General features: G+C 45.5%; 1 protein-coding gene across 3 annotated transcripts in view; it reads right to left on the bottom strand.

Moving 5' to 3' along the window:
- The window catches only part of RAB31 (RAB31, member RAS oncogene family), a 96961-nt gene extending 71784 nt beyond the window's left edge, over window positions 1-25177 (bottom strand). The window contains exons 1-2 of one of the 3 annotated variants that reach the window (XM_048840268.2): window positions 24789-24979; window positions 1604-1648 (exon numbers count right to left, since the gene is read on the bottom strand). In XM_048840268.2, the coding sequence (XP_048696225.1) occupies window positions 1604-1648; window positions 24789-24827 (84 nt within the window). In that variant the 5' untranslated portion in view covers window positions 24828-24979. Of the gene's footprint in view, window positions 1-1603; window positions 1649-24788; window positions 24980-25025 lie in introns of those variants that run through there. The other 2 variants (XM_048840267.2, XM_048840269.2) reach the window with 2 other exon arrangements.
- Window positions 25178-25756: the final 579 nt, after the last annotated feature.

Below are 25756 nucleotides of genomic sequence, written 5' to 3'. Positions count from 1 at the left end.
ATTCCCCTTAAAAACAGAACTGGTTATGGCACCCTGATTCTCAAGCTATTCAAGCCCCAGCCCTGACATGAGTTAGTGGAGCCCTGGGGATACGTCTACCCTTGGAGCTAGGGATGTGTTTCTCAAGTGACTTCTCGTTTTGGTGCCACAAATGGGTGGTGTTTGACATACTCCCAAAGACACACTTGTACTCGTCCTCACTGAACCAGCACACGAAAAATAGAGTAGCTGTGGTAGCACCGGCAGTGGCAATCAGAAGCCCAGGCTCACTGCCCCAAGTACAATCCCAGCCAGAACCCCCAAGCATGTACTCAGGTGGCTAGCCTAAGCCACGGCCTGGGCTAGCCACCCAAGTACATACACATACACTTGGCTCCACGGTTATTAGTACACTAGCTCAATGAGAGCTAGCGCATGTACGTCCACTCAAGCTGGGAGTCACACCTCTATCTCCAAGTGCAGACCGACCCTTATCCCTAAGGGACCATGTACCAGCTCAGAACTGCCCGAGGGAAATGGTCTTTTCCCACTCCCATCACACTCCCTCCCTTCCTGACTTTCTCTTTGCTAAGCAGGTGGTGAGGTTGGCTCCTCCAGCTTTACACTAGAGGAGTATTTCCCTGTACTGGAGGAATTCTCTTCTGGCCAAATGCAGCCAGACTCCAGCCCCCTTGTGCTGCTCCGGAAGCACCTAGAGGACGGAACAGGGGCTGAGAATTTGGTCCATGGTTTTATGCCAAAGCTCCTATCCTAATTTACATATGTGAATCATAAAAAGCAAACTGTATGCAGTGGCAATATGGATAATTTTGTTCATATTTTCCAAAGACAAATTAGCTCTTGGGCTAAGACTTGGATGGTTAGTGTAAAACCCAAAGTGATTTCTTTTTAGCTGATCTATCAAGCCCTGAAATCCGGAGTCCACAATGGGAAAAAAACAATAGATACAATCAATGGAGGTGCCTGAGCTAGAATCTTCTTGCTACTGCTGTAAATGGGACGGAGCTGCTGGTAGGACATACTCTGTGAAGGTTCCATGACCTTGGTAATTGCTCCCCCTCACTTGCCAGAACCTGGATTTATTATCCTTCCAGACACACTGCTAAGCCTGCCTTTTTCTTCGGCTCTAGGGGAGGGAGTTGGCTCAGTCTTAGAGGGCGTTGGATTTATTTCATTATCCACCTATTAGTTGGTGGATATTTATCTGTGTCAAGGTGAGAGGAGCAGTCCTTGATATTGTGTATTTTAATTTACAGAAATGGATACCCAGAGCAGGCAATGGACACTGAGAGGTTACACTGAATCTAAATAAATGTTAGGAATTAAGGTTAATCAAGTGTAATGGTTTTGTGCAGTAATTATAACAAAGTTTATTTATAACTTTGTGCTCTCAACTTCTTACTGACTTCAACAGGAATGGAGAGAGTACAAGACCTTGCAGAATGGGTCCCATCATAAAAACAGAATTACGTTTTTAAGGGGAATACCTTTAAATAAAGAGAGAGAGAGAGACACACACACACACAGAGAGAGAGGTACCTTCCAAACTGCTACACCTAGCACAAAAATAATCAGATGTTAGACAATTGAATATTTGACTCACAGAGCAAAGATTGAATATTCCCAGCCAGTATTTCTCTTCTGAGCTCTGAAACAAGAGACAAGACCAACCAAAGATCAAAAGTAAAAAGACTTTACAGATCTCATCTTAAATACACTGGGCTGTAATTTCAAATGGCAATGCTAAGACATTTAATTTAGTACAATTAGGAATCTCGGCTCAAAAGACACATTTGCCCAAGCCATAACAAAAAGTGGATTGGCTCTCACTCCAAAGCAGAATAGACTCAATCCTGCAAATTGCTGAGCAGTCTGGCCTGATCCAGCACAGCAGTAAAGCCAATGGGGACTACTCATACACCTGAAGTGCTTTCTTGGAGTGGGGCAAGAGTGCTGAGCACCTTGCAGGATCAAGTCCAAAGTTATTGCTGTCCACAAGCAAGAGGAGGGAGGTGACTGACAGGCACAAGTATCCTGGACAGTATCTCGAGGGGCCCATGACTTTCTACAGCAACTCCTCACTTCAAGTCTTCCCAGTTAACATTGTTTTGTTACAGTTGCTGATCAATTAGGGAACATGATCATTTAAAGTTGTGCAATGCTCCCTTATAACGTTGTTTGGCAGCCGCCTGCTTTGTCCACTGCTTGCAGAAAGAGCAGCCTATTGGAGCTAGCTGGTGGGGGCTTGGACCCAGGGTGGACTGGCAGGCCCCCAATCAGCTCCCCTAAATTCCCTGTGCAGCAGCTGCCCAGCAGGCTATCAACTGCTGGCAGTTCAGCTGTCCCTCCCCCCACTGCCATGTGCTGCTCCTGCCTCTGCCTAGGAGCTGCTCCCTGCTTGCTGTGCAGGGGAGGGGGGGAAGAAGGGGACTAATGTCAGGGTGTCGCCCTACCCCTGCCCCCTGCTTAACCCTTCTCCATATAGAGCAGGGTAGAGACACAACAGGGCTCAGGATGGAGAGAGCTGGGGAGAAAGCTGGCCGCAGCTGCTGTCTCAACTTCCTGATCTTTTTAAAGGCAATGTAGTTAGAGTGTGGTGTCAGCATACTTAAAGGGGCAATGCACATCTGTCACACACACACACAGTATGTGTGACTGTCTGCCATGCTGTCTCCCCTCCCTCCATTCGCACCGCCTTCTAGAGCGAGAGGCAACATTAACAACGTGTTAACCCTTGAGGGCTCAGCCGAGCGCTAGTTCATCATTTAGCAGTAAAGCATTCCCTGGGAAATATCCCACCCTCTAACTTCAACCAAGCTTCACAATCATCAGTGCTGTGTACAGTATTAAATTGTTTGTTTGAAACTTATACTGTGTATATTAGTTTTTTATCTGGTGAAAAAGATTTCCCTGGAACCTAACCCCCGCATTTACATTAATTCTTATGGGGAAATTGGATTCACTTAACATAGTTTCGCTTAAAGTCGCATTTTTCAGCAACATAACTACACCGTTAAGTGAGGAGTTACTGTACCAGAATTCCTCTTTCTGTACCAAATCTGTGTGTTCTGCAGAGTCCTACAACAAAATGTTCTCAGCTACTCAAAAGATACAGCTTGATTTTAATGCAATATAAACATCATGTCTGAATGTTTAATTACTGCAAATAATCTCCCTTGATGTCATTCTTCCTTTCCCTTTGTCCTGTTACACTTGTTTTCTTCTTTCCTTCTAATGTAGATCTTGATGTGTCTTTGTTTATTCAGTGTCTAAGTCTTATTTTTCCTTAATATTCCTCCCTCTGTTCTACTGTTCTGATATTTGGCCCTGTGATGTTTTTCCTCTCCCTCTATTCTCTCACTTTCTCTCCAGGCACTCAGTCTTTATGTACATCTCTATTCCCCATTCCCCTCAATCTCTTGCTCCTTCTCTTCCTCACTCAATCCCACAGTTCCCCCACACCTCCCCTCCACATTCTGTCTCCAATAATGTTTCTCCCTTTCCCATCATTCTTTCTCACTTTGCCTCTATAAATATCCTCATTTTCTGCTTATGTTACCATCACACCCCATTTCTCAACTCAAACCATGTGGCAAGGCAGGGTCAGTCACTCAGACCAGTTCTACACTACAGAGCAAGGCAGCTTACATCAACTTAATTCTGTAAGAGTCTACACAACAGTGTTGCTCCCACAGATGTAAGTCCCCCACTAATAACTCCAGCTCCGCAAGAGGCATAGAGCTTAGGTTGATGTAGTTAGGGTGATACATCACCAGTCAGCATCACATGGAACTCCCAGCTGGGAGCCTGGCTGCCAGCTCTGTGCCAAGCTCCCAGATAGGAGCACAGCTGCCTGGCACTCAGAGCCTGGGCTGTGAGCTCCACGCTGAGCTCCCAGCTGGGAGCCCGGCTGCCCAGCACTGAGAGGCTCTCAGTCCCCCACACTGCCCCACTTAAGTCAGTGCAAGTGCCCCTGGTGAGGATGCGCACCACCAGCAGAAGGATAGTAGTGTGGACATGAAAAAACACAGTAATTACTGCGGTGGCTGTACGTCGATCAAATATAGGTCAACTTAATTGTGCACTGTAGATCAGGCCTCAGGTTCCTTCCCCTTCCCCCTGGCCTACAGAAGGAGGGAAACGTGGTCACACAATTCTCACAGGGGCTAGGGGAAGAAGCTTTCCTGTATAGGTGGCTCTGAGGACAAAGCAATGGAGAGAGAACCCAGATTTCACCTCACTTTACCTGGTCCAGATTTCACCTCACTTTACCAGACCAGGTAAAGCAAGCATCTCAGATGGCCCTGCAGCCCAAACAGAGGACTGGCCCGCTGAGCAAACAGACCAGAGAGTCAATTCTGCAACTTTTAGAATACTCTCAACTTCATTTTGAGGGTGTTAAGGGCACTCAGCACCTTATCAAGAACCAAAGTCCAAGATAATATTTCTTTTCACTTACACAGAAACTTTCATCTGAGGATGTCAAACATTTAATAAATAATAATAAAATAATAATAATAATGTCAAGCAACAAATGTGGGCAAATATTATAGCCAGTTAACAGATGGAGAAAATGAAGCAGATTAAGACCAAAATATTCTAAAGTATCCTCTAACTTTGAGTGCCTCGGTTCTGGGGGCCCAACATGAGACACTTAGGGCCTGATTTTAAGAGGTGAGGTGCACCACTCATTTGACACAATTTTGGCCTAAGTGACTTGCCTGAAGTAACAGCAGATCAATGGCACATCAGAAACAAAACCCAGGAGTCTTATCTCCCAGTCCTGTTCTTTAATGTTTAGAATGTTACCTCTCTGTACAGGAGCAGAATTTCACACCAAGAAGCATCAAAGAATTTAAGACTACATTGTTCCACTCCCTTCCAAGATACAAATGTTACTTTAAAAATTAAAGGGACACAGACAAGACTGTTAGGTCTTCAAATTATCATACCATATTATTTGTCAGGTACTGGAAGTCAGATCTTTACAGACACCTATAATTTGTACTTCTCAGAGATCTTTGTTGTTGCCTTAAAAATACCTTGATGTTATGTGTATCTATTCCAAGCGAACTGGAGTTCTTGTTATCTCCTATCCTAAAGCCCACGTACAATGAGATACACAATATATTGGGTAATTGGAGGTCGTTGTGGATATTTTAATTTAGCTCTGCAACAAAGATCAGTTTAACAAGATGTCTCAGAAGATTCAACCAATATAAGGCCCACAATACGTAGGACCTATCAAAATTAGTTTTAAAGCCCAACAACCTGGACACTGTCTTAAAAAGGAAAGTATACACTACCAACCAGAAATGTTAATCTTGAGCTCTGAATATATGTTTTAAATCTACTACCTATATGTTGTTATAAACACTGTCCCATTCAGTTACTTTGCTGCTCTTATTATGAAATGCAAAGGCTGTGTTCTCAAATGCTTAATTTATATGTTGTGCTCAAGTGTTTTGCTGAGCAGGGATTACTCATGTGTTTAAAGTTAAGCACATGCTTAAGTACTTTGCTCAGTCGGGGCTTTAATGTTCATAGGATCATAAAATATCAGGGTTGGAAGGGACCTCAGGAGGTCATCTAGTCCAACCCCCTGCTCAAAGCGGGACCAATCCCCAACTAAATCATCCCAGCCAGGGCTTTGTCAAGCCCAACTTTAAAAACCTCTAAGGGAGGAGATTCCACCACCTCCCTAGGTAACACATTCCAGTGCTTCACCATCCTCCTAGTGAAAAAGTTTTTCCTAATATCCAACCTAAACCTCCCCCATTGCAACTTGAGACCATTACTCCTTGTTCTGTCATCTGGTAGCACTGAGAACAGTCTAGAACCATCCTCTTTGGAACCGCCTTTCAGACAGTTGAAAGCAGCTATCAAATCTCCCCTCATTCTTCTCTTCCGCAGACTAAATAATCCCAGTTCCCTCAGCCTCTTCTCATAAATCATGTGCCCCAGCCCCCTAATCATTTTCATTGCCATCCACTGGACGCTTTCCAATTTTTCCACATCCTTCTTGTAGTGTGGGGCCCAAAACTGGACACAGTACTCCAGATGAGGCCTCACCAATGCCGAATAGAGGGGAATGGTCACAACCCTCAATCTGCTGGCAATGCTCCTACTTATACAGCCCAAAATGCCATTAGCCTTCTTGGCAACAAGGGCACACTGTTGACTCATCCAGCTTCTCGTCCACTGTAACCCCTAGGTCCTTTTCTGCAGAACTGCTGCCTAGACGCTCGGTCCTAATCTGTAGCAGTGCATGGGATTCTTCCGTCCTAAGTGCAGGACTCTGCCCTTGTCGAACCTCATCAGATTTCTTTTGGCCAATCCTCTAACTTGTCTACGTCCCTCTGTATCTTATCCCTACCACTCCTCCCAGTTTAGTATCATCTACAAACTTGCTGAGGGTGCAATCCACACCATCTTCCAGATCATTAATGAAGATACTGAACAAAACCAGCCCCAGGACTGACCCTTGGGGCACTCCGCTTGGTACTGGCTGCCAACTAGACACGGATCCATTGATGGTTCCACTCCTATACTAGCATTTAGCAAAAACCTCTCTTCATCAACACTAGTGAAAATAAATGGCTAGTTTCTAACACAGGGTTTTATAGAATATCTATTTTTGTGCCTAAAAGTGAGCCACTCGCTCTCTTTCTAGTGCCCATGCATGCTGTTATGCAATGGGACACAGCACACTCCTGAAGAAAAAACAAGTTCTGTGCTCAGTAGACAGAACAATTGTTAGAGAAAGTCCTTAAACATCACACATTACTCTGTGTTGCTTGAGTCATGAAGGTTAAAGAGGTTAAGTGTGGAACACAAACCTGAAGTCCCTCCTGTTGATGGACTAATCACAGAAACAGAGTACGATTTTCCTTGTAGTGGCCACAATAACTATGTCGTGGGGGAGGGGGGGGGGGAAGCGGCAGAGCAGAGAACAGAGAAAATGACCTATGTGTACCGTATGGGAGAAATATTGTTTGTGGTATGTTGAAGAACTGTTTAAATGAAGATTATCAGCATAATGTTGCAAAGGGGATTATATGCCACCTAAGGGCTGATTGCCTGCCCTAAATTAAAGCTGTGCAGTGGGAGGCTTCATGTGCACGTCATACTTACTGAAATATATTCCAAATATTGTTTTTATGACTCTTACAAAAGATCACCTTGGACTCCATGTACTTTTAAAAAACAGACTTGTTTAATAAGGGAAATCAGTTCTTTCTGGGCAGATTCTCCCTTTCTTTCCTCATTCCTAGATTCCCTGCAGTTGTAAGCAGCATCCCACCTCTACCAAGCCACAGTCTGAAACTGTGTATTATATTATACCCTGTAGTATATTATAACCCTGGTGTATTATAAGTAGTTCACATCAACAGACAAGATTTCATGCAAAGATTTCCAGAACATTTACTTCTCTGGGTGGCAGAGGGCCCTCACCTGGTATGCATAAACACATCCCATATTCCTACTTTAAAACAGTGCTAGACCATTGTAAAAGTGTAGGACTCACCCCTGCGTCACCTCCTGCTGGTCAGTGGGAATTAGCTCTTTTCCCGCATGGAACGCCCTCTGCCAGGCCGGTGATCCGCACAGCTCTGGCCCCCATGTCCCTCACAGACCCCAATGCCCTTTTCTCTGGGGTTCTGCCCCCAGCAGTATCCCCACACTCTGCCTCTGGGTCACCCCATCCTGGGGAACCCCCAACCCACTATCCCCACCTTGCCTCAGTCTGGGCTACTGCCAGTCATCACCAAACTCCCACTCCCTGTGGCAGACTGCCTTGTAAAGGCCACTCATCATAGACAAGGGGGTTCAGACATGCTGCCTTCCTCCCAGTACCTCTATGGGCGTTGGACCAGGCCCTACAGCCTGGGGAGTTGCCACCCTGGAGTGCCCCCCGCTCAGCCTGCTCCTCTCCCAACATTGCACCACCCTCAGTACCCTGTCAGACAGGCAGGCCCTGCTCTCTCCCAGCCTGGAGAGAAACTCCTTGGGCCTCTGGCTCACTGCCTTTTTATACCAGTGGGGGCCTGACTGGGGCGAGGCCCAGCTGCGGCTGCTTCTCCAATCAGCCATCCCCAGCCACAGCCCTCTCCAGGGCTGCTTTTAACCCCTTCTATTTTAGGAGTGGGGTAGCTACCCAGCTACAACCACAAACCACTTTCCTTCAACAATGGGGATAGAAAGGACAGCTTCTTCACTGACGAACAGTAGACCTCAAGGCCAGCATGAGAGTCAACAAATCTATACTGAAAACAGCGCAGAGAACATTTTTCTAAATCAAATACTTACGACATATTGAAATGCCAAAAGCGAATCTCATCCTTGGTACAACTCCACTTACTTCAAAGGAGATACATCAAGGATGAATTTGGCCCCACTCTTGGGTATGATCCTGCACCAGGGCAATGGCTGATTTTTATTGCTCTGATGGCACATAGCAGCTATAAAGCCCGCATATCCAGTTATCTGAGGATTCCGGTTGTATAAGGGAATGCTCAGGTAACAGCCCCAGGAGCAGGGAGTAGGCATGTCCAGGGAATCTATGCCAGGCAATCCTTAGTGGCTGCAATGGTCCCTTCCAGGCCAGTATAACACAGAGAAGTCTTAAAGCTGCTCTGCTCTATGCCAGGGACTGACCTGGTACAGAATAGGTCTCAGTATTGGAGAGGTGCAGTAGGAGGACATATTGGTGGTTTAAGGCTACATTCATACCCCCACCTCCCACCAAGTTGAGCTGACTATAGCTGGAACACAGCCTGGTATCTAAGCCATGGTGTCTGAATTATTCCTGTTTAACTCTGTAGCAAACTTAAATTCATGGGGCAAAAAAGTGCAATATATGACACCTACTTTAAGGCTCTTTTACATCAATCTGACAGTATACTGGGGCCTGAGCGTGAATGAGAATCCAGCCCAGAGTGTTTTTAGTTATATGTGCAATCATACTAGATGTTTTATCATAAGAGCCATTTTCTGCAAAAGAATTTGACAGTTGGCTTAGTTCTGGATGGCAAAGAATGTCAAGGCCTACTGAGACACTCAATGACATCAGCAACATTTTATCACTCTGCTGACAAAGAAAAAAAACATTAACTTTGGAACATAACTTGTTTGACAGCCGGAATTCACGTACATTTAATATTTACTTTTATGTGCTGCACTGCTAAGTAGTTTTGCAGCCCAAAGAGAAGCAATAAAATCCTACACAGTATACTACACCATCTAAGAAATAAAAAACCACAGTCTAGCACTTACATTTAAAAATAGCTACAACAAAATCAGAGTAATTTGTTCAGCTGATCAATGTGCAGCTTTTGTGTGACTACTACTGGTGGCTCCAGCCTTCCCTTGAGCCTTGCGATTGTAGATTTAGACAATTTTCTTTGCTTACATGAGGCTGTGTGATGAATCAGCCTCTTGTCCAATTTTACCAACTGCATCCTTAAACTCAATCGATATTTTTTTCTTCTGATGTTCAAAATTGTTTAAAGCACAATAGGGAGAGCTTATAAAATGTTTCAGCAGCATAGGGCTTAGAAATCTCTCTCTACTGTTATAAGTTAAGAAGTTGAGGGGAAAGGAGGAAAAACAGCACTGATTGGTTCTGCTTCTTTATTACCCTGTACCTTGTGCAGTTATTTATACCATGCAAAGTGGGTGTAAAATGTTACTATATCAGAATGGTTGGGTCTTTAGTCTCATTTACATGGCTAAAGCAGTGTAAAAGAACTTTAAAGGGAGAGAAAGTATATTTACACCCACTATATGCTGCCTTTACACTGTGTGTAAAGTGGCCATAGTGAACATGAGAAATCCAGCCCTGACAATGTGCTGGGCACTGGAGAATCAGGCCCACAGTGTCCAAAAACCAGGCAGAGATGAGGAAAAAAGATGTCCAATCTGTGTGATTAGCAGCGGACAGGGGAAGTTCTTTCTTTCTCTCTCACCACCCTTCTTTGGCTATTCAATGATGTTATAAAATTTGAGCAGATGTTTTAAATCTGCTCTAAAGTTTAGTAAGCAACCAAATGGCAGTTATACAGATTAGGACGTGCAATCTGCATGTTAAGAGCTAGACGGAGCACTGTTTTACAGTGGCTTCCGCAAATGTAAATCCTGGTGTAGGCCTTCAGTGGTGGAAAGTCCATTAGAAGGAGAATGCCATGACTGGCTGCAATTTCTCTTCTCTTAGAGGGCAGGGTCACAGAGTCCAAATGCCAAAGGATGAGCTGTTTCAACTTTCAGTGCATAGCCTTGGCAGCCTCTGTCAGCAGCCCTTAAGGAAAATTTAAGATGGCTTCTGCTACCCTGTGCCAGCTTCAGTGGACATGCTCACTGGACTATTCGTTAAAACATGACACTGTTTTAGGAGGCCTGTTCATAGGACAATCATTTTATTCGGGTCATGTAAAGTAATTTACCTCTCATGGTGATTGCCACAACATTCTATTCTCTGGGTAGTGTACCTTTAAATGTAAGAACTGCCTCATATTTTGCTAGTGCAATGGTCCCCAAACTGTGGGGCAAAGGTTCAGGGGGCATGCAGCATGGGCCCAGGCCAGGTGGGAGCACCACCCAGCCCCCCCCCCCCCCCTCAGCCTAGCTCTAGCCCCAGCCACAGCTCCACTCCGCCCCTTGCTCCACCCCCAGCCCAGCTCCAGCCCCAGTCACAGTTCCACTCTGCCCTCAGTCCAGCTGTGCCTTCATTCCCTCTCCACCCCCAGGCCAGCTCTGCCTCTAGCCCAGCTCTGCAGCCAGCCCAAGCTCCTCTGCTGAGCCAACTGTGCTGTAATGGAGCGGGATGGTGGGGGCACAGGCAGATTCCTTTACTGTAAGTAGGGTTGCCAACTTTGTAATATTTAAAAAACGGACACTCCGGCAGAAGTACTGGAACCTCCCCTTCCCCCCGGGTTGCCAACCCTTCCAGTTTCGCCAGGAGTCCACTGGAATCACGCTCTTATCTCCCAGAGGCTACTTCAGCCAAACCGGGAGATTTTGGGCACTAACAGTCCAGTGCGGCAGCGGGACTAAGGCAGACTCCCTTACCTGCCCTTGGCTTCATGCCCCTTCCGGAAGCGGCTGGCACCATCTCTGCGGCTCCTGGGGGGGGGTGGGGGGGAGGGTCTCTGCACGCTGCCCCCGCCTGACCAAGTGCCAACTCCACAGCTCCCATTGGCTGGGAACTGCAGCCAATGGGAGCTGCGGGGGCGGTACCCATGGGTAGCAGCACGTGGAGACCCCCCTGACCCCCCCGCCTAGAAGCCACTGCCAGAGGGATGTGCCAGTCACTTTCAGGAGCTGCCCGAGATAAGCGCTGACCCCCTCCTGGACCTCAACTCCCTGCCCCAGCCTAGAGCCCACACCCAAACTCCCTCCCAGAGCCTGACCCCTCACCCCGTCCTGCACCCAAACTCCCTCCCAGAGCTCACACCCTGCACCCCCTCCCACACCCTAAGCCCCTGCCCCAGCCTAGAGCTCACACCCCGCACGCAAACTCCCTCCCAGAGCCTGCACCCCGCACCTCCTCCCGCATCCCAACCCCCTGCCCCACCCTCGTGAAAGTGAATGAGGGTGGGGGAGAGCGAGCGATGGAGGGAGAGGGGATGGACTGAGTGGGGGGACGTGACCTCAGAGAAGGGGCAGGACACGGGCGTGGCCTCAAGGAGAGAGCAGGGCAGGGGGCAGGGCAAGGGTCTTTGGGTTTGTGTCGTTGTCTTTGGGTAGGCAATCCTACTGAGGACCTGCCCCCTCCCTGCCCTGCCCCTTCCCGTCCCAGGACCTGGCCCGCTTTTCACTCCTCTTTCCCCCTCCCTCCGTCGCTCACTGCTTTTCTGTCTCCCCCACTCCCTGCCCCGATCAGGTGGGACTCGCCTGCAGAGCCGGGGCTGGGAGCTGCAGCCACCCAATGCAGGTAGGAGGTGGCCACGGCTAAGTAGGGGGTGGCACAGGTGATGACCGGCACCTCCCCCAACCACAGTAACCATACTTTTGGTGTCCAGTCAGTAGATCTGACCAGACACCATCAGGCTCTCTTTTCAACTGGACTTTCCGGTTGAAAACCAGATACCTGGCCACCCTACTAGTAAGGGGGGGCATAACAGGAAATGTTTTGGCACCACTATGTTTGGGTAGTGCTGTTAGAAGATTTGAGATGGAGGAGCTTGTTGAGTGAATATTGTTGAGAATACGTACTATTCTCCTTTCTCTGTCATGGATATTTTATATTGGTTATTTGTCTGTTGTTTTACTAAATCTAAAATAAGTCATCTAGGCCGATAGTGAAAACCTGGCCCCACTGAATGTCCTGAAAGTGCGTATTTTGCATATTGAGTATAGCACACATAATTGCATTAAATCTTTCTCATCTTAAAAATTAGACTTTTTTCTGTCAAAGCATGAAATCGATCCTCTCCTTTCATCCACAACACTGAATTTCAAATACAAAACTAAATCAGGTTCTTCTTCAGTAAACAGAAACATAAACCTAGTTATTACACATCTCAGCCACATCCATGCAGAGTGGACTTCACCTGCATTATAATGGGCTTGAGGTGCTACCAAGTTTAACAAAAATTGTTAAATTCAGTTTTCATAGCCTAGAAGGTGCCTTAGGGCCTATCTTCATGAAAATTTAATTTGTAGCAAGTTCGGGTGTAAATCTGTTCTGCATTAGCCTGCCACACACTCAGGGTATGTCTACACTAGCCGCCGGATCGGCAAACAGCGATTGATCCAGTGAGGTTCGATTTATCGCGTCTAGCCTAGACACGATAAATCGATCCCCGAGCGATCTCCCGTCAACTCCTGTACTCCACCGCTGCGAGAGGTATAGGCAGAGTCGACGGGGGAGCGGCAGCAGTCAACTCACCGCGGTGAAGACACCACAGTAAGTCGATCTAAGTACGTCGACTTCAGCTACGTTATTCATGTAGCTGAAATTGCATAACTTAGATCGCTCCTCCCCTACAGTGTAGACCAGGGCTTAGTGTCCATGTGATATACTACTGACGTGAACTAACAGTCCCTTCGTGCACTTTGATTTATCCCTCTCTGAAAAGTGACTACATCAAAGCACACTAAAGTACTGTAAGTGTGGGTCAGCAGGGTCCATACGGACATGGCAGACTACGTCCCCTTTTGCCATGAACATAATGTTTGTGTAGACAAGCTCTTAGAGAAGAAAGCAAAATCAAGCTTTCTGGAACACTTAATCATATTTGTTTAGCAAAATTATGTCAGTTGACAAGACTCCTTGGACATATTTTAAAGGAAGTTTAGAAGGAATTCCCATTGCATTTATAATTCAGATCCTACAGTGTGTATGCATTTTGTATAAAAAATATTTTGCACTCTCATAGCACTTTTCACCCACAGATAAAAAGCTGTTGAATACTTCGGGGGTGAGAAGACGACAAAAAATGAAAAAGGGAGACCAGTCGATGCTAAATTATTCAAATACAAAGAAGTAATTCCAAAGAGTGGGATTTTACTAACATATCTTACAATATTAATTGCAAATCTCCTTGGATTTATATTGATGGAATTAAATCATTGCCTTTAAAGGTCAGCCAGACAGGGAAGAACATTATTCCTATGAGCCCAACGGTAAGGTTAAGTGTGTTTTATATCCTCTCTATCATAGTGTTATTTGGGAAAAGTAAAAGACACAGATCCTATGGCATGATTGGACAAACCCCCACATCAGACTAGAGCAAACAGGGGTATCCTAAGATCACCCAATGCCAGATGGTAAGGGGCTCCCTGGTATGTAACAGTAAGTTTTAGCTGGCCTGACTAGCTCAATATACCTCACACACTGTTGTGATTTTATTTATTTAAAAGGTGTTTTGTAATATATCATTTGAAAACTAATAACACACTAGTCATTAATATCACTATGAAATGTATGTGAAAACACTGTATGCAAAATTATGGACACTCTTTGACACAGGCGCTGACTTTCTAAAGTGCCGGGGGGTGCTGCTCGACCCTTCTGAACACAAGGGGAACTGTGGGAAGGCACTGGAAGACTATCAGCATTCAGGTGACTTAGCCTGTGTTGTCACTGCAAAATGGTTGGGTTACCACCTGAGTGAAAGTGGAACCTAGGCTCTAACCCCAGACAGGCCAGCTAATCCAGGCTGAAAGCACCGCTTAACTCAGGGGAAAGGTTTTTCTGTGCAGATAAAAGCGTGGCTAGTGACAACACCCAAGTAAGAGTCCAGGCTACTGCAACCATGATTAGCCTATATAATTTATTTGTGGGTGTGTTTTGAGAGGAACAGACAGAGAATTTTTTGACAGAGAATACTTGATTAGGAAAGGTGGGAAGTGGGGAGCAAGATTTTCTATGCTTTAGACTGTAACAGAACTCAGAACTCAATAACTCATGACCCCCAGGGCTGTTGCAATCCCATCTACTAAGAAACACTGGGTTAAACAATAAAAAAATCGAGTATTTATAGTATACTCTTAGGAACTTGATTTGTTTTTTGCTTTGGTGGATTGGGTCAAACAGGGGAAAAAAGGATGCAGCATCTGTGGCTTCAGCAACATGTAACACTGAGAATCACAGGGCATCATGTAGCAAGGAGTTAAATATTAAACTTTATTAAGGAGACAGTTAAGCCATTATTTACAAAAGTTCAGCAGCAAAAAATGGATTTCTAAGGTATTTTTCATGCCTGGCTCTATTTTTGTATTATTTCACCTGCGAATTAGCACATAACATGTTATAAAACAACAAATTGTTATTCAAAGGCCTACAAGTGTTACCAATCAATTTGTTTCTACCTCTGTTTTCATACTAGCTTAGTAGCAATTTGGGATTTATTTACTATAATACCTGACACCTTCCTACTACAGGAATTATAAAACAAGTTTCCAGAAGCCACTAAGTTTCTACATATAAAAAGGACACACAGGGTTTTCTAGATTTCCATTCTAACAGCACAGAGTTGCTAATTTTAGACCTATTCAGTCCGCAGCCTTTCTTCTGAAATTGTCTTATAATACCTTGTACCTTTGAGTCATTTGTTCCTCCTCCTGCACATCACTCACTGAGACCTTTGGGCCCATCTGAGGCACTGTTCCAGATAGAAGTCTGCACTGCCTTCTCCAGACCCTTAAACCATGCAGATGCTGTCACACACATTGTCTCAAGAGGGCACTTCATTTTCTTTTGAGTACCAAGCTTCCTCAGACAAAACCCAAATCATCTTAAATAATGTATTTACTGGTATGTCACAGAATAGAGAGAACAATGAAAATTTAAATTAGTGAAATATTAAACTCATGGGAACGGACACAACGAAGTTACCAAAAGAAGCCTTAGTTGTTTTTTTTTCATTCCCATGTGATTAAAGCACTCAAGGTTATCCTAGTCTAGTGCCTCCTTTATGACCTCTTTCTGTCCATTTACCTAGGTACTTATATGGCCATTGTCACTGTAGAACCCAAGCTGTCAGAACAACGCTGAAGTGTAACATCCTCCCAGAATAAATATGTAGTATTCTTTGTAACAGTTACAGCATCTCTTTCGATTAGGGTGACCAGATGTCCCGATTTTACAGTCCCAATATTCGGGGCTTTTTCTTATATAGGCACCTACTTACACACACACACAACTCCAATAGTGTTGGATGGGCTATTACCAGCAGGAGAGTGAGTTTGTGTGGGGGGGGGTGGAGGGTGAGAAAACCTGGATTTGTGCTGGAAATGGCCCACCTGATGATCACTTTAGATAAGCTATTACCAGCAGGACAGTGGGGTGGGAGGAGGTATTGTTTCATATTCTCTGTGTGTATATAAAGTCTGCTGCAGTTTCCACGGTATGCATCCGATGAAGTGAGCTGTAGCTCACGAAAGCTCATGCTCAAATAAATTGGTTAGCCTCTAAGGTGCCACAAGTACTCCTTTTCTTTTTGGTTTTTCAGTCAGTCATCTGGTGACCATCTTGACATAATGGTCAAGAGAATTTACAGGATAATTTCTTACAGGGAATGCTTCAGTTTGCTCCATTAAATTTTCCTGAGCATGAGTTTCCTTAGCAAAGCCATAGGTGACATGCAAGTGGTGTCTAGAAACTGGAGTTTACTATTTATTCCAATTCCTCCTTTTGGTGGAAAGATGGAATTTAATTGTTTCTAAATTACTAAGAAAGAAAAGCAACAAACCCTGAGAAGATGGAAGGTACAACAGCAAAAACACACAAGCACTTTGCAATAATCTGGAAACCAAAATGTAGTAATATGATTTAACATGCAGAATAACCACAACTTGCATACAATTTATTCATTATAACCCCATCACATGGCAGGCCCTCAGCTAGTAAACTAGTAAAATCAAGAGCTCAGAAATGCATGTTATGCACTGAGCATCACACAGTTCTGTGAACAACAAACTGCTGTACAAAGGAATCCCTTTTCTAGTCTGGTTACTGGTAAGTAGTGAAAAATCTTGTGGGCCCACTTCTGCCTTCTGTTATGATGGTGCAAACCTACAGCTTGTCCACACTTACAGAACTACAGGTGCAGCCGTACCACTGTAAAGCTTAGTGAGGATGTTATCTACACCAAACGGAGAGCTTCTCCCATCGGCGTAGGTACTCCATCTCCCCGAGAGGCTCTGTCTACACCAAGAGTTAGGTCAGTATAAATAACTGCACACTCAGGGGGGTGGATTTTCCACATCCGTGTGTGACATAGTTATAATCGACATAAGTCTGTAGTTGTAGACCAGGGCCTAGTGTGTTCAGTCAGGTTGCACAGGTGTAACTGAGAGCAGAATGTGGCCTCTGTTTATTTTTTCCTTGAAGGATGTTTCAGGTCATAATGTAATTGAGTCATTTTACTAAATAATTCCTCCCAAAACTTTGGGAAGAAATGAATAATAATAAGAAGTGTTGGAACCTGTTCAGAAAAGCATTTAAGACAGAAAATTCTGGATTCTGAAGCATTCTGGGTTTATCATATTCATTGTTCAATGTCCAACACTACACTGACATGAAAATTTGAATCTGACCCTTTATAAAAATGTTTCATCAGGCTTATTAAAAAGGAGCCGGGGCCACGGCACAGGGGAACTGGGAAAAGTGGCCAGAGCAGGAAGTACGAGGGAGCCGGGGCGGAGTATGGACGGGGCTACACCTGGCTGGTGGTAAGGCACAGGCTTCCCCAGCCTATGATACCCGCCACCCATGGATGAGTGAACAAAAGGTAGTGATGAATCACTGACTGGAAAATAGCCTGTCGGTGATTCAGTCTCTCTTGTTCACTCATCTTGCTATTCAGTAAATAAATAAAAAACCTAATGAAATCTACATTTAGCTAATAGACATAATCTTGGAATCCTTTCACTTCCACTCTTGTCTTCTGCACCCATCCGTTACATTTTGTTCCTCTTTATGCCACAAACCTACAATTGATTATGTGTGGATGGACCCCTGCACCCATCTGGAGCCCCATTGACTTCGTTGGGATCCCATGTCAGCATAAAGATCCACCTCCATAGAGCCAATTGCAGGACTGGGTCCTCAGATTGTAAACTCTTTCCGGCAAGGACTCTTTTATTTAATGTTTGTACAGTGCCTAGCACAATGGGGCCCCAATCCTGACAAAGACCTCTGGGCTACCGTTGTACAACCTAGGGTTGCCAGGTGTCTGGTTTTCAAGTGGAACATCCAGTTGAAAAGGGAAATTGGCAGCGTCCAGTCAGCTGTGTCTGACTAAAAGCATCTGGGAAAAGCAGCAGCTGCTGCTGGAGCCTGGAGGAGCGGCTCTGCTCTTCCCACCCCCAGCCTGACAGAGAGAACTGGCTGACTCCCAGACCGGGCTCCAAAGTAGATACTGGCGCTGTCCGGGGGGGGAACCAGGTAACCTGTCTGCCCCCACTGCCCTTCTGTGCCCCGATTTCCCAACCCTGGCCCCTTGCTTCAGGGATGGACTCCCACACCCCACTGTGCCCCGATTTCCCCAGCCCCTCACTCCAGGAACCAACCTCCCTGTCCCGCTGTGTCTCGATTTCCCCAGCCCCTCACTCCAGGAACCAACCTCCCTGTCCTGCTGTGTCTCGATTTCCCAAGCCCTTCACTCCAGGAACCAACCTCCCTGCCATGCTGTGTCTCAATTTCCCCAGCCCCTCACTCCAGGAACCAAGCTTCCTGTCCCGCTGTGTCTCGATTTCCCAAGCCCTTCACTCCAGGAACCAACCTCCCTGTCATGCTGTGCTCCGATTTCCCCAGCCCCTCACTCCAGGAACGAACCTGCCTGCCCCGCTGTGTCTCGATTTCCCAAGCCCCTCACTCCAGAAACCAACCTCCCTGTCCCGCTGTGCTCTGATTTCCCCTCCCCAACCTCCCCACCCTGTTGTGCCCTGATTTCCCCACACTGGCCTCTTGCTCCAGGGATGGACCCCCCCACCCCTCTGTGCCCCATTTCCCCACCCCGGCCCCTCACTCCACGGACGGCAACCCTATAACATAACAGTTTTTGGAGGCAGATCAGAGTTAATATGTTCAGTTGTTTTTTAAACACTAGTATAATTTAAAGATATTCAGAGAGACACTTTCAATGTAATGGCTAAGTTAAAAGGTACATTAATTGTTTCAAGTTTTTACAGAAAGATTTTGCTACAGAAAAACGGCTCCACATTCGATTGCAGCCCAGGCCCTATTTTTTCCCTTAGTTTATCATGTCATCGCGTTTGGAATGCCAGAGAGATTTTATCCTTACTAAAATTAACAAGGTGTTCCAGATTACCTAAATTATCAAAGAATTCTGACCACTTTTTTATAGTCTGCATATGTGTACACTGGAAGTTGATACACCTGTACAGTACTGTACATGCAACACATGCCCAAACATAACAACGTAAAAACTTGGTAAATAAAGAAAGCAGAGGAGCAGGTAGGTTACAGCAGATGAAAACTAATAAGCAACCTCCTGAAGCCCCACCAGGGCAAGCTAACAGTTTCCCTAAAATGCAACAAAAGTCAAGGAGCACAGCCTCAGTCCAAAGGCTAGAAATCTTGTTAGTAGTTGCCACACAGCAGTTACATCAGAACTTGGCAAGAAGCTATACCTCAATCCTACAGGCTGCAGAAAGAAGAGTAGAGATCCAAAGTACAAGCATTCACGATTTACTCAGCACCTGTGCAGAACGGCCTCTATATTGTTTAGATTTCTCTGCACAGAACTAGGTAACTCAAGCAAATCTCTGAGGACTGGTGAATAGGAGGAAGTGAACATGAAGTGCTTATAGGGGCAAAGACAGGGCATGACCATGGCATACATGCTTAAGTGCAACCTAGTATTTGCAAAATATGTGTGCCAAGGCTATTTTATATTATTCATACTGCTATCCAGGAGTAATAGTGTACTCAGCTGTAACACCTCTACTTAGAAGAAAGCAAGAGAAGAGGCGGGCATGGGGCCACGCACATTGAAATGTCCCCAAGAGTTCTAAGAAAACAGGATAATTCACAGCTAGCTGCTCAATACCTTGCAACATTAGTGAGGTGCAATGTCCTTGACAGCCCACCAGCAAGCAAAACCTGCTTCCCCTCAAATTATTTCTCCTCACTGAATCATGAGGAACAAAGCACCACTCCATGGCTGGAAGTTGAGGCTAGACAAATTCAGATTGGAAATCAGGCATACATTTTTTAACCGTGAGGGTAATTAACCACTGGAACAATTACCAAGCATCATGGTGGATTCTCCATCACTGGCAATTTTTAAATCGAGATTGGATGTTTCTCTAAAAGATCTGCTCCAGGAACTATTTTGGGAAGTTCTATGGCCTGTGCTGCACAGCAGGTCAGACTAGATAATCATAATGGCCCCTTCTGGACAGGAATCTATGAATCTATGCTCAACAAGGAAGGATACCAGCAGCTCAGAGCCTAATCCTAAAATTAACCTATGTATAAAATTAACCTATGTACAAATTTGGGTTAGATTAGGACAGGTTTGCCCTGTGGTTCCCTTTCATCACTCTTCTGCTCATTTCTCATGTTTCTCACTCCATTAGACACCACATGGGGGCCCATCCTCCAGTAGCATGTAGTCTTAAAACGTTGTCTAAAGCAGTGGTTTTCAATCTTTTTGGGCTCAGGACCAATTTGTAAATGTTTATGGCCTGTTGCAACCCAGTAAATTGTGTGGGGTGGATGCCCTGCCTGGGATGGTTTCATTTGGGTCCTGCCTCCGGGCTGGGTGGGGGAGGTAGGATGAGTCCTCTCTGGCACTCACCCCACAGTGGCAGCTCCTGCAGCTACTATGCAGGAGGGCTGGCTGGGCTTGGCTCTCAGCTCTGGGTGTTGCAACCTTTGGGATTGCAGAGCTGCTCATGTTTGGCCCTTCCCCCTTGACTGGACCAAAGTTATAAGAATGGAGTTGTGACCTGGCTCATGCGGTTGCAGTGGCACTCACTCAGATTTGGCCTACCTGGACTCCTGTCATCATGACAGCTGGGCCAAACCTGAGTGGCACTGGGATCCCAGAGGTTGCTGTGCCTGGAGCAGGGAGGTGAGCCCAGCCAGCTCTGTGGGACAGAAGCTGCGACGTGACCCTTTGAAACATTCTGGCAACCCAGTTTTGGGTACCACCCACAGGTTGAGAAACCCTGGTCTAAAGGTTTCTCATAAAAGGAAGGAGATTTCTCCTGTCACCTTACAGTACTGCACTGCACACGTTCCTGAGCTTCATGGGGTGGAGACTGCAAGAAATCAAGCCTTTTCCTTCTACCCAGGTGTTTTAAAAACAATGAGCTACTCACTTTTGATGAGTAAATGGTGAAACATAGCCTGGATCCCCAAATCTGAGTTTCAGTACATTCACATCAAGAACGTTGGGCCAGATTCTCTCCTGTGCCAAGATGCGGTCAGTGCAGGAGGACTGGGACATCAAGGAACCAGTTACGGGTCTCCATTTCTCGTACAGTGGCTCCAGCCCCAGCTATGGAATGCTGCTGTAGTTCACAATAGCTGGCTGTTGTCCCTAAAAGATCTATCTGGCTTTAAGATTAAACTTGATAAGTTTATGGAGGAGATGGTATGATGGGATAACATGGTTTTGGTAATTAAATATTCATGGTAAATAGGCCCAATGGCCTGTGATGGGATATTAGATGGGGTGCGATCTGAGTTACCCAGGAAAGAATTTTCTGTAGTATCTGGCTGATGAATCTTGCCCATATGTTCAGGGTTTAGCTGATCACCATATTTGGGGTCGGGAAGGAATTTTCCTCCAGGGCAGATTGGAAGAGGCCCTGGAGGTTTTTCGCCGTCCCCTGTAGCATGGGGCACAGGTCACTTGCTGGAAGATTCTCTGCTCCTTGAAGTCTTTAAACCACAATTTGAGGACTTCAATAGCACAGACATAGGTGAGAGGTTTTTTGCAGGAGTGGTGGGTGAAATTCTGTGGCCTGCGTTGTGCAGGAGATCAGACTAGATGATCATAATGGTCCTTTCTGACCTAAATATCTATGGATCTATGAATCTAACGGTCAGCTGAGGCTGGTGGATGGCTCTGGTCTCTCCCACAACACACACCTTCTACACTGGGGTGGAAAGTTTGCAAATTGTGCAGGAGCTGGTTTTGCTCTGTGCCAGCTGAAAGTTCCCAAAAGGGAATTGTCAGCTGGACAGCTACAGACAGATTTCAGATGCATTGCGCTGTCTAGGTTTGTACGCTGTAATGGTTTGGGATAGGACAAGAGAGGTCTTCCTCTGTAGTCTGATTGAGAAATGTAATCTAGAGCTATTTTCACAAATGGAGAAGGAAGATGGGTTCAAAATCTGACTTGAAGCTCCCAGGATCTCAGTTTCTTGCAATTCCTTGCTTAAGGATTTGCCTGTTTTATAGGATTTAGGCGCCTCAGATTTTATTGATTACCAGATTTTATTATGGCCTACTGGATACATTGCTGCTGGACCCTCCCATTTCATAACGCGTATGAAACCAGATCCTAGGAACTATTAAAAAGATAACTTTGAGGTTCCTTTTGTCAGGCTCTATTTTGGAATGGCATCCTTCAGAGAGCTCTTTTAAGTAGACCAAAAGATTAATGGATGAACTTGTTCTCACTGGCAGGCACTCAACTGGCCAATTCTGGAAATCTGTCTCTGCAGTTAGCCAGTGGATCTGTCAGATGAAGCCTTTTGAAGTCTTGGAAAAATTGACTGCCAGCTTCCATGGTAAGTGAGATGACTATGATCAGCAGTGAATGGTTTTGTAGAACTAAAGTGTACTAAGACTCAGGAGGGAACCTCCTCTCAGTAACTACAAGGCTGATGTAACTGTAGTTCTTCATGTTTTCTTAAATGTTTCCTCTGCTACCCTAAGTTTTTTGTGAATGTATTGAATTCACAGCACATGTAGTTGTTCGTATGATCTTCTCCTTGCTTTAGAACAAACAAAACAACAACAAAAATCCTACAGAACTCTTACATTTAATGTTACAAAATAGCAATAAATTTACTGCAAGAGGAATGTCATTTCGTAAGACTGCTTCTGCCTCTATAAACACCAAGATTACAGGATTTGCTGTTTGTGGGGGGAAAGAAGCATCTGCTTGTTCTAACACAGACTTCTCAAGTTTGAGTAAACTGCATTTACTTTTGCATCTATACAATTTTAAAGATGAATGCGGAGATTTTCATTGGGGACGGAAGAATGTTTATTGGCAACTACTTTGGGCAAAACTCTTCAGTACCTACTTTCTACTGTGTGAATGCCAACACCAAGGCACTAAAGAATTTGGCCAGCGAGTGTTTTTTAAAGTGGCAACTGATTTATATTGCATTAAAATAGTTCACTGTACATATCTAAGTTTATAAAGCTATTCTCGGTTTCATGGGGATATGATATAAAATCTTTGTATCCATACATATGACATGTTCTGTTTTTAAAACTTACATGAAACGCTATTACAGAGACTCTCAAAAGCTCTGAATTTTTGCATGCTGTGCTTATCTAACATTCATAGAGTAATTTCATCAGCACATTTTAATGCAAAGTTATTTTTGTGAATGGCAGAGAGTAGATCAAAATCACAAACCTAAGCACATTATTGTTTCAAATGCAGAAAGAGAAGAAGCAAAAAGAAATTACTATTATACAGAATAAAACTTCTGTTATGAGTTCATTAGACCAAGTTTTAGTAACTCCACTGAAGTCATGCACACATCAAACACCACGAAAAATCTTGTTTAGGGGTATCTGAAACGAGCGATGACATGGGGTAACAATAATGCCTTCTCTACACTACAATGATTTTGAAAAATCTTTTTAACCCTTGTTAACATTGGTTCAGTTAGACAAATCGTAATAATTACAGGCCATTTGTCAAAAGTTTCTCTAGTGTAAGCAAGACTTGAGTTAGAAGAGACATTCTTCTGTAAGAATTCTTTATCTATCCTAGTTTGTTGCAACAGAAGCTCTAAGAGCAACCCAGGAGTGTGTTGTGAAAGTAAATCAGATGTTGTTAGGTGCCCCGTGTCCCACAAGAATCGTTTAGATTAGGTAGACAGTATCTGGCAAGTATTAAGGACTGGGTAATCAAGAGGTTCAAAGGAACACTGTCAAAAGTAACAGATTCCAGCAAAATTTTAAGTTTTGCTTTTATATATGAGATTCACTTTTAAAATTTAAATGGAAATAATAATTTGGATTTAAAACTTCTCCTTCACTGTTTCCTGCCCAAACATTGCAGCCTCGGCTAGTAGTTAAGAATCAGAAAGTGAAAATCACTAGAAACAAAAATTAACATGGACTAATGATCATTTTCCTTGTTCAAGGTAAGTGAAAGACAAAAGGTAAACAAAAAGCAGTTAAATTCTTTCACTTCAAATGATCTATGAAAATGTATGATGACAGAGAGAGAGAGAGAGAGAGAGAGGTTAACCTTCATGGCTCTATAAACAGCATCTCATTTCAACAGCCAAGTTTATCTCCTTTTGGAAAGAAAAATCCCACCCAGGAACCTGGTACATTGTATACCAAGTTTCAGTCCGAAGGAATTTACCACAGCCAGGTAATAAAACCCTCAAAAAGGGAGAGACAAGCACTTTTTCAGCTGAGTGGGATCTATTATTTAGCTGGTATGATCTCTGTGTACCACAAAGCTTCCTTCCACTTAATCCACTAGCACCCTGGAGCTGTGCATTGAACTCTGGAGCATTAAAAGTTCGATAATTAACACACCCACACCCACACCCACACCCATGTCTGGAGAGACACTTAGCGCGGGGCAGTGGCTGGCAAAGGTCCATACAGCGGTCCATGGGTTTGGGGGTGTGCGGCAGGCCCTTGTCCCAGCTGGAAATGGTGTCTTCCAGGAAACAGAACATCCAGTGCCCCACCTGGCGCAGAAGGGAACTGACGGGGGTGAGGGAGCCGTGGAGCGAGACCACAGACAATCTGGAGGAAAAAAATGCCCAGCTGCCCACATCCTTAGCGCAACAACCTCCCCGCAAATGCCTTTCCCCGGGGCACAGCCCGAGAGCGGAAGCGGGCGGGCCCAAGCAGCTCCCTCTATCGCGGGCTCAGCCAAGCCAGGCACAAAGAAGAGCCAGGGACAAAGAGAGTCCGTTTGCAAGGAACTCGGCGCAAACTTCCCGGGGAGCCTCCCAGGGCGGCGGGCAGCCTGGTCTCTCTCCCTCTCGTGAGCCTGTACTGCGGGGAGCCCCCCCGGCGGCGTCTGCCCTTCGGCAAGCGGGGTCTGCCCCAGCCGAGCCCCTCCGCCCGCCCGGCGCTGCTACTCACTCCGAGCAGACACACTTTCAGTTCTCGTATCGCCATCATCTGCTTGGGGAGAAGCCGCTTCGCATTGTCCGGCGGGGTCACTCCCCGGCCGGCTCTCCCGAGCAGGGAACGGAAAAGCAGCTGCAGCGCTTTCTGGGCAGCCCCCACAGCCTGGGCCGCCAGCGGTCACATGAGCACAGTCCCAGCTCCTCCCCGTCCTTTTTGGTGCCCCCCCCCCGCCCAAGCCAACACACGCACACAAATCTCGCCACTTGGGCAGACTGGAGGAGCGGCGGTTTCTCTCTTTGCGGCTCTGCTGCTGTGCTCCCTGCGGGCACCAGGACCCCTACCCCCCCGGCAATGGCAGCTCGGATTTGCGGGGCCAGGCATGGCCTCGCCTGGTCCCCAACCATCGTGCACCGCGCGGGTTCGACCAGCCAGGGGGCTGTCACGAAATGCGAGGGTGAAGTTAGGGGGAGAGGTGCAAAAACGATGGGGGAGAGACTACAAATGCATGCAGCAAAATCGTCCTGGAGTTAGAAGCTATAAAAAGTGCTCGAGTAAGAAGAACAGGAGGACTTGTGGCACCTTAGAGACGAACCCATTTATTTGAGCATAAGCTTTCGTGAGCATCCCATGAAGTGAGCTGCAGCTCACGAAAGCTTATGCTCAAATAAATGGGTTAGTCTCTAAGGTGCCACAAGTACTCCTTTTCTTTTTGCGGATACAGACTAACACGGGCTGCTTCTCTGAAACCTGCTTGAGTAGTAAATCCCAAATACAGGAGTCTCCCTCGACAGTCACTGAGACTTGGCTGGCAGATCTGCAAATGACAAGGCATTCAGATTAGGGACAACAGGAGTGGGCGAGATGTAAGAATAGAATAAAATATGTTTTATATCACTGGGAGGGGAAAGCTTTTTGTGTGTTTGTTTTTTGCACAACGAAACTTTTGTAGAAGAGAGATTTTTGTTCTGTTACCTTCTCCT

The sequence above is a fragment of the Caretta caretta genome, chromosome 2 (genome assembly GCF_965140235.1).
Source record: "Caretta caretta isolate rCarCar2 chromosome 2, rCarCar1.hap1, whole genome shotgun sequence".
NCBI classification, from domain to species: domain Eukaryota; kingdom Metazoa; phylum Chordata; order Testudines; family Cheloniidae; genus Caretta; species Caretta caretta.
Note: the sequence above shows the minus strand (reverse complement) of the source record. Positions and strands in the feature narration are given on the sequence as shown.